General features: G+C 42.9%; 2 protein-coding genes across 2 annotated transcripts; both read left to right on the forward strand.

Moving 5' to 3' along the window:
• Window positions 1-9: 9 nt before the first annotated feature.
• On the forward strand, window positions 10-4,191 carry LOC148368441 (uncharacterized). The gene has a single exon (XM_088330418.1). The coding sequence runs from the start codon at window positions 243-245 to the stop codon at window positions 1,923-1,925; it is 1,683 nt and encodes a 560-aa protein (XP_088186544.1). The 5' UTR covers window positions 10-242; the 3' UTR covers window positions 1,926-4,191.
• LOC148368442 (uncharacterized) lies at window positions 3,511-13,152 on the forward strand. The gene is made up of 3 exons (XM_088329703.1): window positions 3,511-3,651; window positions 4,779-4,896; window positions 10,533-13,152. The coding sequence occupies exons 1-3, from the start codon at window positions 3,511-3,513 to the stop codon at window positions 12,278-12,280; spliced, it is 2,007 nt and encodes a 668-aa protein (XP_088185829.1). The 3' UTR covers window positions 12,281-13,152.
• The last annotated feature ends 5,469 nt before the right edge of the window (window positions 13,153-18,621 follow it).

The following is an 18,621-nucleotide window of genomic DNA, read 5'->3' on the forward strand; positions in this document are numbered from 1 at the left end:
TTTCAGACGTCAGCCAAAAATATCTTCCTACTGCGCGGCAGGAACCAGAGTTGCCTGCCGTTAAAATTGAGGAGGAAGAGGATCTTAAGCCCTATCACGTCAAGCAAGAGACAGAGGATGGGGAGCCTGTTCGCGTTAAAGAGGAGGACGATTTTCCAGTCTTGCTAGTGACCGTCAAAGATCAAGGTCAACCTGAAGACAACGGTTGGCAGGAGCCTCTAAGCATCAGCTCCCGTCAACACATGGAAACGGATGACGACGACAAGTCCCACTCCGCAAACGCTGAAAGCGACTCGCAGTCGGAAGGTGGTAACACATGTTCTCAGTGTGGGAAAACGTTTCGAAGCAAGTCTTATATGAAGTTGCATATGAAATTCCACGCTGGCGAGAAGCCTTATGCCTGCTCAATTTGTGGTCAGAGTTTTACCGTGAGTACAAGTTTAAAGAATCACATTAGAACCCACACTGGTGAGAAGCCTTTTGCCTGCTCATTTTGTGGAAAACAATTCTCCAAACAAGGAAACTTGACTGTACACACTAGAAGTCACACTGGCGAGAAGCCTTTTTCTTGCTCAGTTTGCGGTAAAAATTTCATCCAAAATGGAAAATTGAAAATACACCAACTAACCCACACTGGGGAGAAGCCTTTTGCCTGCTCAGTTTGCGGTAAAAGATTCACTGAGAGTGGGAGCTTAAAAATGCACACCAGAACCCACACTGGCGAGAAGCCTTTTTGTTGCTCAGTTTGTGGTAAAAAATTCACCAGAAATGGATACTTGAAATCACACCAACTAACCCACACTGGCATGAAGCCCTTCGGCTGCTCAGTCTGTGGTAAAAAATTCACCAGTAATGGAGACTTGAAATCACATCAACTAACACACACTGGCGAGAACCCTTTTTCTTGCTCAGTTTGCGGTCAAGGATTCACTGCAAGTGGGAGCTTAAAAATACACATGAGAACCCACACTGGCGAGAAGCCTTTTTCTTGCTCAGTCTGCGGTCAAAGATTCACTAAAAGCGGGAGCTTAAAAATGCACACACGAATTCATACTGGGGAGAAGCCTTTTGTCTGTTCAGTTTGTGGAAAATGTTTCACCCTCAGTGGGGTCTTAAAACTACACACACGAACCCACACTGGGGAGAAGCCTTTCTCCTGCTCAATTTGTGGAAAACTATTCTCCCAACAAGGAAACTTGAATGTACACATTAGAACCCACACTGGCGAGAAGCCTTTTTCCTGCTCAGTTTGCGGTCAAAGATTCATTGACGGTTGGAGCGTAAAAAAACACAGACTAACCCACACTGAAAGCGACTCGCAGTCGGAAGCTGGTAACTCATGTTCTCAATGTGGGAAAAGGTTTCTACGCAAGTCTTCTATGAAGTTGCATATGAAATTCCATGCTGGCGAGAAGCCTTTCCCCTGCTCAATTTGTGGTAAAAGATTCACAGAGAATGGGAGCTTAAAAAGACACACACTAACCCACACTGGCGAGAAGCGTTTTTCCTGCTCAATTTGCGATAAAAGATTCACCGAAAGTGGGAGCTTAAAATTACACACTAGAACCCACACGGGTGAGAAACCTTTTGCCTGCTCAGTTTGCGGTAAAAAATTCAGCCGAAATGGAAACTTGAAAACACACCAACTAACCCACACTGGCGAGAAGCCTTTTTCTTGCTCAGTTTGTGGTAAAAGATTCACCCTAAATAGACACTTGAAATTACATCAACTATCCCACACTGGTGAGAAGCCTTTTTCTTGTTCAGTTTGCGGTCAAAGATTCACCCAGAGTGGGAGCTTAAAGAAACACATGAGAACCCACACTGGTGAGAAGCCTTTTTCTTGTTCTTTTTGCAGTCAAAGATTCACTACAGGTGGGACCTTAAAAATACATACACTAACCCACACTGGCGAGAAGCCTTGAACTTGTCGACTTTGTGGTGAAAAATTCATCCATACCCCTCACTAGAAATTACACACAAGAACCCACACTGGCGAAGAGAATTTTTTCTGCTCGGTTTGTGGTCAAACATTCACTGAAAGTGGGAACTTAAAAACTTTTAATTGACCAAATATCATACATGCTGTCTACAATCACCAGACGCATTGAAGAAATCGGGGATAATGTACCATAAATTCCAGACTATAGAGCGCACCTGATTATAAGCCGCACCCATCACATTTTAAGAGGAAAACTGCTTTTGTACTTCCACAAGCCGCACCTGTATGTAAGCCGCATGCGCCCACATTAAAACATGTAACACAATCACAAAAGTAACCCAAACCCGACTTTATGTCCTGCGACTTTTGGTTTGAACAATTTTATTGACACTATTTACAGCAAATAAACGCGATTGTATCTGAATATAAAGTACAAAGTCCAAAAACCGCAGCCGGCTTGTTGAACGGAAAATGATACCGATACTTAAGATTTGATGCAGACCTGCAGAGTCCGGGTCCCGTTGAAAGTAATCCAAGGAAAAAAAGTCTATATTTCCAAAGGTCAGGGTGGGAAAAATATATATCCACTATTGTCCGCTGCGTCCACAAACACGTCTCACCTTTACTCCACTTCTTGTCAGCCCGCGTTGTTTTCGCCCCTTCTTTTTGATTCGCCCATGGAAAACCTATCAGAATAAGTCTCTAAAATAAATACATTACAAAAATATAGAGTTGCTAATACATATTATACATGGTTACACATATTTACAAAGAAAGACGGTACACCGAGAGAGTTTTCAAAGCTTTAATAATAATATAACTCTCATCCCAAACCGTGCCTGTGAAGGATAGCAAAACGCTACTAGCAACACGCTCGCGTCACAGTAAGCGGGTCTTTTAAAAAAACTATACAGTACATTTAGAAATCACGATAAACCGTCCTCATCTTCCTCCTTACAACTGACGCCATCAAAGTCATCTTCCTTAGTATCGGAAAGAAAATTTGTCATATAGACGTCGTCCCACGCTCCCTTATTCCAAAACACGCTAGCAAAGTAAAGTTTACGTGCAGTAGCTCTGTTTCCTTCTTTATCGGATCGCTCGATTACTTTTAGCTTGAAAGCTGCGTCATGTGCCTTTCTTTTTACAATTTGCATGGTGAGGATATATCTACACTAATTTAATATGTGCACAAGCTAAGAAGTTGCAGTCTTCCTCAGCGCATATATTCCAGCAGTCTAACTCGAGCGCCGTTGGCGTACTTTAGAAAAATGACATAAATTGGCCGCATCACTGAATAAGCCGCAGGGTTGAACGTTTGGGAAAAAAGTAGCGGCTTATAGTCCGGAATTTACGGTATATGCCCAGCTACAGCAGAAGACAAGAGAATTTGAATTTTTTTTCATTAGCACTGAATGAGAGCACAGACGTGCAGGACACCGCGCAGCTGCTCATTTTTATTCGTGGGAGTTAGTGCAAACTTTGAGATGTGAGAGGAGCTGGCAGCACTCCAAAGTCTGAAAGGGACTACGAGGGGGGAGGATATTTTCGGCAAAGTGTACCAAACCATGGAAGAGTTGGACCTGGACTGGTCAAAGCTGGCCAGCATCACAACTGATGGAGCTCCTAGTATGGTGGGCATGTCTCGGGGTCTAATAGGACACATGAACCAGGAGATGGAAGAACGGGGTCTCACCGCCCTGCTACAAGTCCACTGTCTAATTCACAAAAAAAGCATTGTGGTGCAAAGTGTTGACGTGGGATTCTGTCATGAAAGTTGTGGTGTCATGCATAAACTTCATCAGAGCAAAGGGACTTAAACACAGGCAGTTCCAAGAATTCCTGTCTGAACTGGAGATGTGTTGTACTAGACAGAGAGAGGTCCAGTGGTTGATCCGGGGCAGAGTTTTCAGGCGTTTTTACGAGCTGCTACCTGAAATGAACGCATTTCTTCATTCACAAAACAAAACGGTGCCAGAGCTGACGGACCCAGAATGGAAATGGCAACTGGCATTTTGAACAGACATGACAGAAATGCTGAACAGCTTTAACTTGCAACTACAAGGCCAGGGGAAACTCATTTCCCACATAAAAGCATTTGAGGTGAAACTACAGCTGCTTTCAGGACAAGTGAAAATTGCTACACAAAACCTCTCTGCAGAGAACCCATCCCGGTCCTGTTTCCAGCTGAAATGTGTGCATTGGAAATGCTAAAGGCGGAGCTCGGTGTGCGATTCTGTGAACTACATGTTTATTAATTTATTTACCGTGATTTGCAAAAAACAAATAAAACATTGTTAAAAAGAAGCTTACGCAAGTTTTTTTTTTAGTCTCAAAATATCTTCCCAACACCGATTTTGTATTTGAAATAAGTTTTTCTCAGAGTTTTATTTACAGTGTTAAAATTTAACTTCTATAAAGGTTTATAATTAGCTGTTTTTTAAGAAGGATGTTTTGCAGGTTGTGATTTCTTTTCAATGTACATTCATTGCGCGAAGTTGGCCCGACCAAAATGGCCGCCACGTAGGCACGCTAGTTAGCGGGCTGCCACAGCATGCGGACCTATCTAGTCCTCTGTTTATATCTGTGTCCCACAATCCTTTGCGGCGGTGTTTGGAAGGAGAAGCTGTCATGGCTGCCGCACTACCGCCAAACAAGAAAATGTCGAGAAAACTACCAAACGTCCTGTAGTCGACTTAAAACGACGTAAACTCGACAGAAGTATTACCTTGCGGTCCCTTTCGAAAGTTTGTCGTTTTTACTCCCGAGTTGGAACGACACCTCGTGGCGTTTTTTCCCATTTCATTCGGTCCAAATCAAGCGTTGAGCTTCAAAGGCGGACAAAATGTGCTCCAGTGAGGAAGGACGTATTAAAGAGAAGCTTCGGGAAGTCAAAGAGGAGACCGAGCGAGAACATCGACGACTGGATGCTGTTTCCAAGCAGCTGGGGGCAGGTTGGTCATTTTTGCTTTTTCTACGTCCTTGACATCAGGGGCGTTACCAGTGGGGGGTGGCCTGTCCCTCACCCACGGGCACGCTCTGCCCATCCAAAGAAAAGTGGATGTAGTAATGAGGGCAGTCGGGGCAGCACATATGTCATCTCGTATATAATTGTGTATGTCATCGGACACTAGCTTTGACTCTCCTGCCCCCTCAGCACACAGGGTGCATATCAGTCCCCACGGAGGGAGCAGCCCCTCCCTGCATATTGCTTCGTAGTAGTGACAGCAATTCTGTCTTTTTATAGAGAAGCGACTCTTTCAGCTTGACTGACCAAAATTAGATGTCTCTTTTCGTCTCAGAAGCGTCTCTTTAGATTGTTTTTGTTGATTTAGTGCATGTATGACTAATTGTTATGTAACAGTATGCACATCATGGCTAAAAAGGGGAACAATTCAGCAAAAAAACACAAAATAGAGAAAATGGAAAAAGAGACACCATCCCCTGTTCCAAAACCTACATGAGGACAAATAATACACAGATATTGCCAACATAAAATGTAGGCTATTCATATGCTATAGAGTAGAAGTTTGTTTTAAGCCTAGATTTAAACTATTCCACTGAGGTTGCAGATCGAATCTCAGGGGGAAGAGCATTCCACAGCACCGGGGCCCGAATGGAGAACGCTCTCGAACCTGCGGAGCTCTTCTTGGCTCTTGGGATAAATTGTGGGTTATGAACTAGGGTTTGAGCCCCAAATTGGGGTTCTCAACTGAATGTAGGTTTCCCAAAAATAGCTAAAGGTTTAGGGCTGGGGTTACAGCTAGCCTAAAATGTAAGGCTAGGGACACAGTTTAAAACGGGGTTAGGTCTAAAGTTAGGTCAAGGGTTATTTGTTAGGGTTTTGACTGCAATTTAGAATTTTCAAAGTTTTTAGGGTGCCGAAACAAGGTTAGGGTTTGACACTAAGGTTTAGGCTCCCGTTCTTTTGATTGGCGCGTAACTTCTTCATTCAATGGTCCTGGAGAAATTAGAAAATTGGCTTTAAATGTCCTTAAAAAGTGCTTGAGTTTGGCCATGAAAAAGCTGCACGGACCTTGTAGTTTGGTCCGGAGAAGTCCCAGGCTCTTCGCACTAATTCTTTGAAACATATAGGAGAGACTGTGTACATTTGTATCATGGGGACACCAGCAGCACGGTGACCATTCTACACTCAAAGTTTGACCCATCGGAAGAGATTTATTTGGATGCCGTTGATAAAAGATACTCTCCTTTCCATTTTGACCTCACACAAGACATTTGAATACTCTTGAGTGACAGCGTCTCAATTTTCTATCTTTATATCCCCTAGTGGGAGGTGGCCACAGTCAAGAACACGCTCGCATTCACCCAAAAAATCCATTACACTCGGTTCTTCCCAACCAGACACCGAACATTAAGCCCACTGCACAACAAGGGCTGAGGTAATATAACACGAAACCCTTCATCAGCATACACAGGTTTACCCCCACCGCATCATATGGTTCTTTTCCACCTCGGTCCCCTCGCCTGCCAAAGCAGGCCACCCGGGAGCCCAGGTCTCTCAATTGTATGGTCCAAAAACGCAATTGCCGGTAAAATGTCCACCTTTTTCTTTCCCCCCCGTTTTTTTGTATTTCATGTCAAACCTGCTGAAGATTGTCACATTTCTGGCAAGAGGCTCTTATGTCCATATTTTTGGCATCCGTTTCATACTAGTTAACAACTACATAAATGGGGGGAGAAAGCAAAGTATTACAAATGTACCCGGTCTCCTCTGTATGAACATATTTGTACTGTATACAGGAAAACTGCTAAAAGTGGTTGTAGTGATCCTCTTTGTCGTATTTTTCTGTGTGCGGATTTTACACGACCATGTGGATATGTCATGGTTTTGTGCCTTCAGTCCTTCTAATCTGCAAACCATGGCAGTTTCACCCCATTTTCAGGCCCCCTCCACTTTTCCTCTCCTCATGTGTTTGCAATTAGACAATCAGCCACCTCTCCCATGAATACCCCAGGGTCCCACCTCATATTGCTGAACGTTTCGATTACTGTAGACTTTTCACTCACCAAAAAAAACAAGCTAGGCGACCTCCGTCAATCCCTTCCACGTTCCAGTTTCTCCACTCCAAGACTTGCTACTCACTCCAACCCTCCTCTTAAGGGTATTTCAAAGTCTCCTTTTCTAGATTCTCTCCTCCCCAAGAACTTCCCCAGTCTCCCTGTCAAGTTTTCCTTCTTTGTCCCAAGACCTGCAACTTCAACAGTCTTCTTAAGGGTATTACCAAGTAACCTATTTTCAAGATTCTCGCCACCCAAAGATGAACTCTCAAGTTTCCCTCTCAAGATCTCCTCCTCCACTACCCAAGTCCCACACCCCCTTCTCGTCGATAGAGTCTTTTGTTGTTGCTGTTTAAATAAACGTCTCTCAAGTCAGGTTACACCACATCCATTGTGCCACCCGTTTTTTGTTTTTTTTTTGTGCCCTGCGTTTGGGAGTTTGGGAGTTTTGGGATTCACAAGATGGAGGCATCTTGTGACAGGAAATTTTCGAATCTCGACTTAAGACTCATCGATATTTAATAGCTTAAAAGTAACCTGATTCTTTGGTTTCCTCGTTCTTGAGGGAGTAGAACGAGCGTAGAAGTTTGCAAGGTTTAGGCCTTCTGAGTACTCAGATTGGCACCTGGACCAGATGCATTCTACTGTAGAACCTGCTGCATCTTTTGAAATTTTGAGACAGGAAGCTTGATTTCTCTATAACTTACTCTATATTTATTGTTGAGACTGACTGTGTATGAGGTCCTTGCAACACCCATTGCAACCTTCCTTAATGTCTATAACTCTGGAGGGTGCTATGTTTTTCAGTTCAAATGTTTTTAACTGGACCAAAATGTAATTTAAATAAATAAAATACAACAAGCATTTGTTTACAAATGCCTCTTATTCATGTAGTGTTTTTTTGTTTGTTTCAATTGTGTGTTTTTTTTTTGTCAACTTTGTCTTAAATTTGACATCCAAAGGCATTCAAAAAGTCTTGAATTTAACTTGCTTTAAGCTGTAGGAACCCTGCTGTGTTTTGTGCGTCCCTTTGCGAGTTTCTGTGAATAAAGGCGTCGCAAATTAATGCGATCTCACTTGTGTGTTGCAGACATCGGTGAAAAATTGCTTCCTACTGCGTGGCAGGAACCAGAGTTGCCAGGAGCTGTTTACAAGATACTTAGAGTTGTGTTGAACAGAGCAGGTTGGTGGTTTTACTTTCTGCAACGTCCTCGACATCTCCTATTTGGCCGTCGACGTCCACCGCACTTTTCTTTCGAATACGGTCCGGGCTTCTGTCTTGCTCATTCTTTCACAATACATACAGTGAAGAAAAAGAGTATTTGAACACCCTGCTATTTTGCTACATATCCCACTTAGAAATCATTGAGAAGTCTGAAATTTTCATCATAGATGCATGTCCACTGTGAGAGAGTTAAACTAATAAGAAAAATCCAAAAATCACAATGCATGATATTCTAACGATTTCTTTGTGTGATATAGTTGCAAATAAGTATTTGAACACCTGAGAAAATGAATGTTAATATTTGGTACAGTAGCCTTTGTCTGCTATTAGAGGTCAAACGTTTCCTGTAGTCTTTCACCAGCTTTGCACACACCGCAGGAGATTTCTTGGCCCACTCCTCCTCACAGATCTTCTCTAGATCAGTCACGTTTCTGGGCTGTCGCTGAGAAACTCTGAGTTGGAGCTCCCTCAAAAGATTTTCGATTGGGATCAGGTCGGGAGACTGTCTCGGCCATGTTAGAAGCTTGATTTGTTTCTTACGGAAGCACTCCCTGTTTTTCCTAGCTGCGTGCTTTGGGTGGTTTCAGTGTTGGAAGACCCGCCACGACCCGTCTTCAATGATCTGACTAAAGAGAGGAGGTTGTTCCCCAAAATCTCGCAATACACTGCCCCAGTCATCCTCTCTTTACGCAGTGCACTTGTCCTGTCCCATGTGCAGAAAAAACACCCCAAAAGCACCCCTTTGTTTCGCAAGTACAGCGTTACTTTGGCGCTTTTACTTCAAACAACACTCTTTGCTAGCAAATCATTCTCTGAACCAATGACATGGCACGCGCGTTTCGCGGGGCTTCAAATGACTCCGCTTACGTCATCAACACACACATTGGCTCGCGCTACACGAACCACTCATCTGAAATGCTCGGTACACGCTTCAAGGATTCGAACTGACAGGCACATTACTACTTGACATCTAAAGTTCCGCTGTCGAGTAGTATAAGACCCGGGGCTTCTCGTATATTTTTACACGTAATAAATGATGAAAGTTATTGTAGTGATGATTTTGCTTTATTCGCGTGTGTGCGGATTTTACACGACCATGTGTTTGATTCTAGACTTTCTCTGTTAAGGATGTGTGAGCAATGCTCAACTGAGTTCAAATAGCCCTAATTCTGTTTCCATTGCGCCTATCTGCTGGTATGTTACTTTTGTTAGACCTGTTCAGGGCAGGGAAAAAAACAAAAATATGAAAAAAAAGAGTTCATTAGAGCGTGTCTAAGAAATAAATGCAAAATGTGTGTCACTGTGCTGCCATCTACTGGCTGAGTCATGATTACAGGCTTAAGTTTCAAAATGTCGCCCCAAACCTTTAAAAACACCCCCCCTCGCTCCTGTCACAGTTTCTGCCTACCTACGTTTTATATTGTGTAAATTAAAAAATATTTGGTTGCACATTGGTAATTGCCCTACTTTTAAACCTAATGTCATTTTTTGAATTCAATGTTACTTTAAAATTCTGTTTTATTCCAAATTCTATGTGTATAGGTGCACGAAATGAGGCGGATTTGAATTTCATGACGCTGTGTAATGACAAGAATGGCGTTCTATTCAGTCTCCAAATTTTGCTTTCAAGTAAATAAAATAAGGGTTCTTGCTAATAAATGAACGAAATAGTGAGATGTTGTTGTAGAAAGTAGATAATAGGTAAGGATAAGGAAAGTTGAACCTGAAATGAACTTGAAGCAAACAGTCTTGGAGCTGACAAGAGCCTTTTGTGTGTAGATATCTGGCGGGAGTCATGGGATGATGATGTTGCGGGAAGCTGTTTGCCGAGTGAGTCGGGGCAGGCGACCATCACGAGTTATCACGAGTTGTTTTGAGCAATGCATAAAGAGGGTTCCCTTTTTGCCGTATCTCCTCTCTGCATATTTTTTTCAGGCGACACCCAACTATGTTTTCTCCAAAAATCCAACAAACGGACTTGGTCATTTTTTTTAGAACGAATAAAGATTTGAAGCGTTAACAGTTGCTACTTATATCTTTGCTTTTCTCGTCACACTGCACTTACTTGGCATATACGCTGGCGCCTTCTCGCAGAGTAATACGGCGAATACAGGAACAAAACGCGGCACTAAGTGTTGACAAAGGAATCTGATCAAAGCCACTCCTACCATCTAGTGGTGATTTAATTCCCAGAAGTCTAATACTTACCTTTCAGCGGCGCCTAAGCCTTTCGAATTTTTTTACGTTTTGGCACTCGGTGACAAGCGTCTGAAAACGTACTAATTCTTTACGGCACTGAACGTGTTAAGGGCAATATAAATTAATGTGACTTGTGTCTTGCAGACGTCAGCCCAAAATATCTTCCTACTGCGCGGCAGGAACCAGAGTTGCCTGCCGTTAAAATTGAGGAGGAGGAGGATCTGAAGCCTTATCACGCTAAGGAAGAGACAGAGGATGGGGAGCCTGTTCGCGTTAAAGAGGACGATTTTCCAGCCTTGCTAGTGACCGTCAAAGATCAAGGTCAACCTGAAGATAACGGTTGGCAGGAGCCTCTAAGCATCAGCTCCCGTCAACACGTGGAAACGGATGACGACGACAAGTCCCACTCCGCAAACGCTGAAAGCGACTCGCAGTCGGAAGGTGGTAACACATGTTCTCAGTGTGGGAAAACGTTTCGAAGCAAATCTTATGTGAAGTTGCATATGAAATTCCACGCTGGCGAGAAGCCTTATGCCTGCTCAATTTGTGGAAAACGATTCTCCAAACAGGGAAACTTGACTGTACACACTAGAAGCCACACTGGCGAGAAGCCTTTTTCTTGCTCAGTTTGCGGTAAAAATTTCATCCAAAATGGAAAATTGAAATTACACCAACTAACCCACACTGGCATGAAGCCCTTCGGCTGCTCAGTTTGTGGTAAAAAGTTCACCAGTAATGGAGACTTGAAATTACATCAACAAACCCACACTGGCGAGAACCCTTTTTCTTGCTCAGTTTGCGGTCAAGGATTCACTCTAAGTTGGCGCTTAAAATTACACATGAGAACCCACACTGGCGAGAAGCTTTTTTCTTGCTCAGTCTGCGGTCAAAGATTCACTGAAAATGGGAGCTTAAAAAGGCACACACGAATTCATACTGGGGAGAAGCCTTTTGTCTGTTTAGTTTGTGGAAAACGATTCACCATCAGTGGGGTCTTAAAACTACACACACGAACCCACACTGGGGAGAAGCCTTTCTCCTGCTCAATTTGTGGAAAACTATTCTCCCAACAAGGAAACTTGAATGTACACATTAGAACCCACACTGGCGAGAAGCGTTTTTCCTGCTCAGTTTGCGGTCAAAGATTCATTGACGGTTGGAGAGTAAAACAACACAGACTAACCCACATTGAAAGCGACTCGCAGTCGGAAGGTGGTAACACATGTTCTCAATGTGGGAAAAGGTTTCTAACTAAGTCTTCTATGAAGTTGCATATGAAATTCCATGCTGGCGAGAAGCCTTTCCCCTGCTCAATTTGTGGTAAAAGATTCACAGCGAATGGGAGCTTAAAAAGACACACACTAATTCACACTGGCGAGAAGCCTTTTTCCTGCTCAGTTTGCGATAAAAGATTCACCGAAAGTGGGGGCTTAAAAATACACACTAAAACCCACACGGACGAGAAACCTTTTGCCTGCTCGGTTTGCGGTAAAAAATTTAGCCGAAATGGAAACTTGAAAACACACCAACGAACCCACACTGGCGAGAAGCCTTTTTCTTGCTCAGTTTGTGGTAAAAGATTCACCCTAAATAGACACTTGAAATTACATCAACTATCCCACACTGGTGAGAAGCCTTTTTCTTGTTCAGTTTGCGATCAAAAATTTACCCAGAGTGGGAGCTTAAAGATTCACATTAGAACCCACACTGGCGAGAAGCCTTTTTCCTGCTCAGTTTGTGGTCGAAGATTTACCGAAAGTGGGAGCTTAAAAATACACACACGAATTCATACTGGGGAGAAGCCTTTTGCCTGCTCAGTTTGCGATCAAAGATTCACTACAAGTTGGAGCTTAAAGAAACACATGAAAACCCACACTGGTGAGAACCCTTAAACTTGCTCAGTTTGTGGTCAAAGATTCACTGAAAGTGGGAGCTTAAAAAAACACACACTAACGCACACTGGCGAGAAGCCTTGAACTTGTCGACTTTGTGGTGAAAAACTCATCCATATCGTACACTACAAATTACACACAAGAACCCACACTGGCGAGAAGCCTTTTGCCTGGTCTTTTTGTGGTAAAAAATTCACCCGAAATTTACACTTGAAATTACACCAACTAACCCACACTGGTGAGAAACCTTTGACCTGTTGACTTTGTGGTGAAAAATCATCCATATTAGACTCGAAATTGCACACAAAAACCCACACTGGCGAAAAGACTTTTGCCTGCTCGATTTGTGGTCAAACATTAACTGAAAGTGGGAGCTTAAAAACACTTCATTGACCAAATACAGGCTGTCTATAGGAACATAATTTCCACTGAACCATTTCCACTCACCTTTTTCCAACCACTGACTGCCAACACATCAAAAAAGATTGCTGACCTAGTTCCCCAGGGGTTGGGGCCTGTTCTCACCAGAGTCCCAAAGCTTGGCGAGCCTGTAGTGTTCTCCGTCCCTGTCGTCCGGATGAGAACAATTTTTAAGACTCTATTTTCAAACAATAAGCTGCTGTGATGTATCATTTATTATACTCGCATGCCATCAGGCGACCAACATATTACACTGCATTTAAATTTGTGATTCCTGTCTTTATGTGCACGTGTTTTATTCTATCATCCAATCAGAAATCTATGAAACGGTAAGTAAAGAGACTCACGCTATAGCATACGAATAACCTAAACTTCTTATATGTAATAACTTGTGAAGCCCTTAGAGACTAATTGTGTTTAAGGGCTATACAAATAAAAATGAATTGACTTGATTTCAGTCGGTGGATTTATTTCATAGCAATCCAAGAACGCAATTTTGCCTTGTTTCATGTACTTGCTTTTCTTTATTAAACGAGTTTGATTGTAACTCAAAAGTTTCTTATTTCATCCGGACATCATTTTGAACCTGACATTTGGCCAGCGTGATAGTTTAGTTTTCACTTGGTTGAACGTTTGCAGGCGAGACGGTGGATAAGTGGTCAGCGCGTCTGTGGCAAAGTTCAGAGGTCATGGGTTCAGGAACAGCTGCGTGGTTTGGACATTCAAGTGAAAAGAGGAGCAGTAGTGATAAGCTTGTTCGTCTCCTCATGCGGGAGAGGATCTGCCAGAGAGCGTGAGATGAATCATACCGTTAATTTTTAAGTATGATCGTGTTATGATTGACAAGTCTTAACAAATACGTAACAAATGTTGATTTATAGCTTGGTTAAATTAAAAAAACATTTTGCCTATCCTATGGGAAGAGAGTTTTCAAAAGACAATGAGGAACAGATAAATCGATCCTGAGAAAGATCGTATGATTTTAAAAATAGCAGATTACCGTAAATTCCGGACTATAGAGCGCACCTGATTATAAGCCGCACCCACCACATTTTAAGAGGAAAACCGATTTTGTACTTACACAAGCCGCACCTGTATATAAGCCGCATGCGACCACACTAGAAATAGACGTCGTCCCACGCTCCCTTATTCCAAAATCACGCTAGCAACACGCTCGCCAAGTTCAGTATACGTGCAGTAGCTCTGTTTCCTTCTTTATCAGACTGTTCGTTTGCTTTTAGCTTGAAAGCTACGTCATGTGCCTTTCTTTTTGCAATTTGCATGGTGAGGATATGTCTACGCTAATTTAATTTGTGCACAAGTTAAGACGTTGCAGTTTTCCTCGGCGCACATATTCCACCGGTCTAAATCTTACCTTTTGTACTCGAGCGCCGCTGGCGGCCGTTAGAAAAATGACATAAATTGGCCGCATCACTGAATAAGCCGCAGGGTTGAAGGTTTGGGAAAAAAGTAGCGGCTTATAGTCCGGAATTTACGGTAATCGATCTTGAGTCAAATCATGAAGTTTAGAAATGTAATTGTATGTTGGAATAATTTAAAATTATTTAGTAAGGCTTTCTTCAAATTGATCCATGAATCTCATTCAACGTCTCAAAAGGAGGGATGGTGGGTAATACAGGATTAAAAAAATTAATAATAATAAATCCTGAAGTCATTTACATGGACTTCATCGAACTATGAAATATGAGAGGGGAATAGCCCAAGAACTCGTAAGCTGCCCTTTTTCTCCCCACGCAGTTATTGTTGAAGCCTGGTGACCAGATCTTGGTCCAAGCCACAAAAAGGAAACACTGGACGTCTCCACGTTGGGAAGGTCCATTCGTCGTCCGGCTAAGAACACGGTTGTGAAAATCAACGAGTGGTCCACGAGGATCCGCCAGTCTCAGTTGCGAGAAGGTCCACGAAATTCTACCGCCATCGCCGACCGACGGAAGGACTAATGAAGAGTCTTCCTGCTCAGTGGAGCGTTTGGATTACGAGCCCCTTGGTACCGAAGTAAGAGGGGAGAGTGCCCTCCAGCTGCCAAGGGAGAGAAGGGGCGAACAATCTATTGTCACTATTCGACTCCAAGACCTTCATCAGTGGAGGACTATGAAGGTAGCTTGTACCGCGATATGCGGTATTGGCACGTGTTAACCCCAGACAAATCGTACACAAATTCTTGGCCGGCCTGTTTTTTGCATCGGGCTACCCAGGTCATCGGCAATCGGTAACCTGGTTATTGAATTCTGGAGCAAAAGTGGCTAACCAAAACATTACAAGTATATTTGAGCTGCGTGCCCACTGCGAGCCGAAGCTAGTCAGGTCAAAGTACAGTGGAACCTCGGTTTTCGAACGCCTCTCAGTTCGAACGAATCGGTGTTCGACCAAAAATTTCGGGAAATTCTTGCTTCGCTGTTTGGTCAAAAATTCGGAGTTCGAACGCCGGTAATGCGTGAGTGCGTACGCTAGAGTGCGATGCTGAGCGGCGTATGGGTGTAGATGGTGTAGATGGCCCCCACCCCTCGTGACCAACTGTTATCACGTGCGCACTTCCCTTCCTGCTTTCGCTTTTAATATCAGTGAACGGAGTGTTTTAGCCCCTAACTATGCCTCCGAAGAAGGTCGGTGCAAGTAGGACAGGTGAAAAAAGAAAAGTCGTTGGTACAACTGTTGCCTTTAAGAAAGACATAATAGCTAAATATGAAAGAGGTGTGAGAGTTTCAGATCTTGCTAGGCAATACAGCATACGCCTTCTGCTGACCACCACAAAGGCAAGAAATCCTATTCATAATTATTTTCTTTATTTTTTATTATTATTTTTTTTTACACATTCGTGTTAGCATAATCTTTCGTACGGAAGATTACGATAACGCGAACGTACGATTAGCCTGGGTTATCTCTATGATTACGTCGAATATTCAGGTAAACATTCAGGGTGTTGGAACTGAGCCCAAAATTCAGGGTGTTGGAACGGAGCCCCCCTTCCAATGAAGCGCTAGCCACTTGTGGTGCTAAATGACTTGTAAACGACCTGATTTTTTTATTTTTACACGTTCGTGTTAGCGTAATCTTTCGTACGGAAGATTACAATAACGCGAACGTACGATTAGCCTGGGTTAGCTTCATGATTACGTTCGTGGTAAACATTCAGGGTGCTGGAACGGATTAAAACAATTTACATTATTTTTAATGGGAAAAATGATTTCGGTGATTGAACAAATCGGTTCTCGAACAGGGTTCTGGAACGGATTATGGTCGAGAACCGAGGTTCCACTGTATCAGAAAGTTCCATTACATGTGGACGGAGCCAAAAAATCCAAAAGAAAATTCTAGTTGATTGCGCTGCCCATGAATACACTCAACATCGTAACATAAAGCCCCAGAAAGCTGGAATGAACTTTCATAGGTAAAAAATTGTTTTGCCTCGATTTTTTTATTATTCAAAATTATTGAGAGCTCCGTCCTTGGTAGTTGACATTGTTTTAAAAAAATAATAATGCTGCGTAACAACGCCAGATTCACTTCCCTTGATTTACAAAATGAAAGTACAAGAAAAAATCTTGTCAAACGGTCCTCTCTATGGTTTACGGAACTGTGTTTTAACCCTTCACGTGGCAAGTGATCTCAATCTATATCACAGGTGTCAAACGGGCGGCCCGCGGGCCAGATAAGGCCCGCCAAGGGATTGAATCCGGCCCGCGAGACAACACTCAGAGAAGCACAGGAGAAAAACAAGCTGCAGGTTGAAATATGTCAACTTGATGTTTGTCAAAGCCAGGTGCCTCTCACAAAGACACTGTATTTGTATTTATTTCTCTCTCTCTCTTCCACATCTTTTCTCCCACTCTCTGTCCTGTCTCTTTCACTCTCTGTGTCTCTATTTTTCTCTTCCTTTGTTTCTCTTTGTCTCTCTCTCTCTCTCTCTTTTTCCTTTTCTCTTTCTCTCTTCCTACCCTTTGCGCTTTCTTTTCTCTTTTCTCTCCTTCTGTCTTTCTTGGTGATTGCATCTCAAAAGAACAACCCCAAAGCCCTTTTTGACACTGTAGCATCGCTTACAAGGCAACAGACTATCGCAGATAGTTCGACACACTCTGCTCAGGACTTAATGGTCTTCTTTACTAAGAAGATTCAATGCATACAGGAAGAAATTGCTAAAGAAATTATTAATACCACACATATTAAAGGACTGAAATTTACAGATGCACGACAGGGTGGCCGCCTTGGGAAAATGGCCGGTTTTAGTGAACTGTCACTTGATGATCTCAAACAGGTGGTAAATGCGGCCAAACCGACAACTTGCCAGTTCGACCCGCTCCCAGGTTCACTTATTAAAAGTCTTTTTGGCGTCCTTGGACCTTCAGTTCTAAATATTATAAACATATCACTCTCCTCAGGTGTAGTTCCAGCAGCTTTTAAGTCCGCCGTTATTAAACCCACACTGAAAAGACCCAACCTTGATCCAGAAATCTTAAGTAATTATAGACCTGTGTCAAACCTACCTTTCCTCTCTAAAGTACTCGAAAAAGTAGTGGCACAGCAGCTGAATGCTTTCATATCCGAGAATAACCTTTTTGAATCCATGCAATCAGGATGCTAACCACTCTACTGAGACAGTTCTGATCAAGGTAACAAATGATCTCCTAATGTCAATGGATTCTGGCGCTTCATCACTTTTGCTGGTGCTGGATCTTAGTGCTGCTTTTGACACAGTGCACCACAATATCCTACTAGAACGGTTGGAAAAATGGATTGGTCTCTCAGGAACCGTCCTCTCGTGGTTCAGATCCTACCTCTCAGATAGGACGCACTGTGTTAAATATGGTGAAATGACATCTGAGCCCTTTAATGTTACCTGCGGTGTTCCGCAGGGTTCAGTGCTTGGCCCCCTTCTTTTCAACATTTACATGCTTCCATTAGGTGACATTATTCGCAAGTACAATATCAGCTTCCACTGCTACGCAGACGACACTCAACTATATCTTCCGTTGGAGGAATCTTCCACACTAAACTGTGGAAATTTGGAGGCCTGCCTCACTGAGATAAAAGAGTGGATGTCACTCAATTTCTTGCGTCTTAACTCTGAAAAGACCGAAATGTTAGTCATTGGTCCATCTAAATGCCGTGACTTATTCTCAAAAACTGCTGTGAACATTGACAAATGTCACATCACACAGAGTGACTCAGTTAAAAATTTAGGTGTCATATTTGACCCTGATCTATCCTTTGAGATGCATGTAAAGCAAATTACTAGAACTGCCTTCTTCCATCTTCGCAACATTGCTAAAATCCGTTCAATACTGTCTCAGTCTGATGCGGAAACTATAATTCATGCATTTGTTACCTCCCGTCTCGATTACTGTAATGCACTACTCTCCGGTCTCCTGAAGTCCAGAATCAAGTCTCTTCAGCTAGTACAAAATGCCGCAGCGAGGCTTTTAACTAGGACAAAAAAGTATGATCACATAACACCGATTTTGGCTAACTTGCACTGGCTCCCAGTTAGCCAAAGATGTGACTTCAAGGTTCTCTTAGTATTGTACAAAATCATACATGGACTTGCTCCCTCTTATCTTTCAGATCTGATCTGCCTCTATGTCCCGGTCCGAAGCCTACGATCTGAGAGTGCCGGTCTTCTGGTGATCCTGAGAGCAAAGAAGTGTTCTGCTGGTTCGAGAGCGTTCTCCATCCGGGCCCCGGTGCTGTGGAATGCTCTTCCCCCTGAGATCCGATCTGCAACCTCAGTGGAAATGTTTAAATCTAAACTTAAAACTCACTTCTACTCCATTGCTTATGAATAATAACCTACTCTTCTTGTCAGCTGAAAAATAGTCTGTGTAACATAGTGTACTAATCTGTGAAGCTCTTAGAGACTTATTGTGATTAAGGGCTATACAAATAAAAATGACTTGACTTGACTT

Source organism: Urocampus carinirostris, chromosome 3 (genome assembly GCF_059441175.1).
Source record: "Urocampus carinirostris isolate Australia breed hairy pipefish chromosome 3, RoL_Ucar_1.0, whole genome shotgun sequence".
In the NCBI taxonomy this organism is placed as follows: Eukaryota; Metazoa; Chordata; class Actinopteri; order Syngnathiformes; family Syngnathidae; genus Urocampus; species Urocampus carinirostris.

Excerpts from the sequence above, each read along its gene's own strand:
- LOC148368441 (XM_088330418.1), top strand. The coding sequence starts at position 243 with ATGGAAACGGATGACGACGACAAGTCCCACTCCGCAAACGCTGAAAGC.
- LOC148368442 (XM_088329703.1), top strand. The coding sequence starts at position 3,511 with ATGGAAGAGTTGGACCTGGACTGGTCAAAGCTGGCCAGCATCACAACT. Across the intron at positions 3,652-4,778 it reads GTCTCACCGCCCTGCTACAA|GCGGACAAAATGTGCTCCAG; the intron begins GTCCACTGTCTA and ends TGAGCTTCAAAG. Across the intron at positions 4,897-10,532 it reads TTCCAAGCAGCTGGGGGCAG|ACGTCAGCCCAAAATATCTT; the intron begins GTTGGTCATTTT and ends TGTGTCTTGCAG.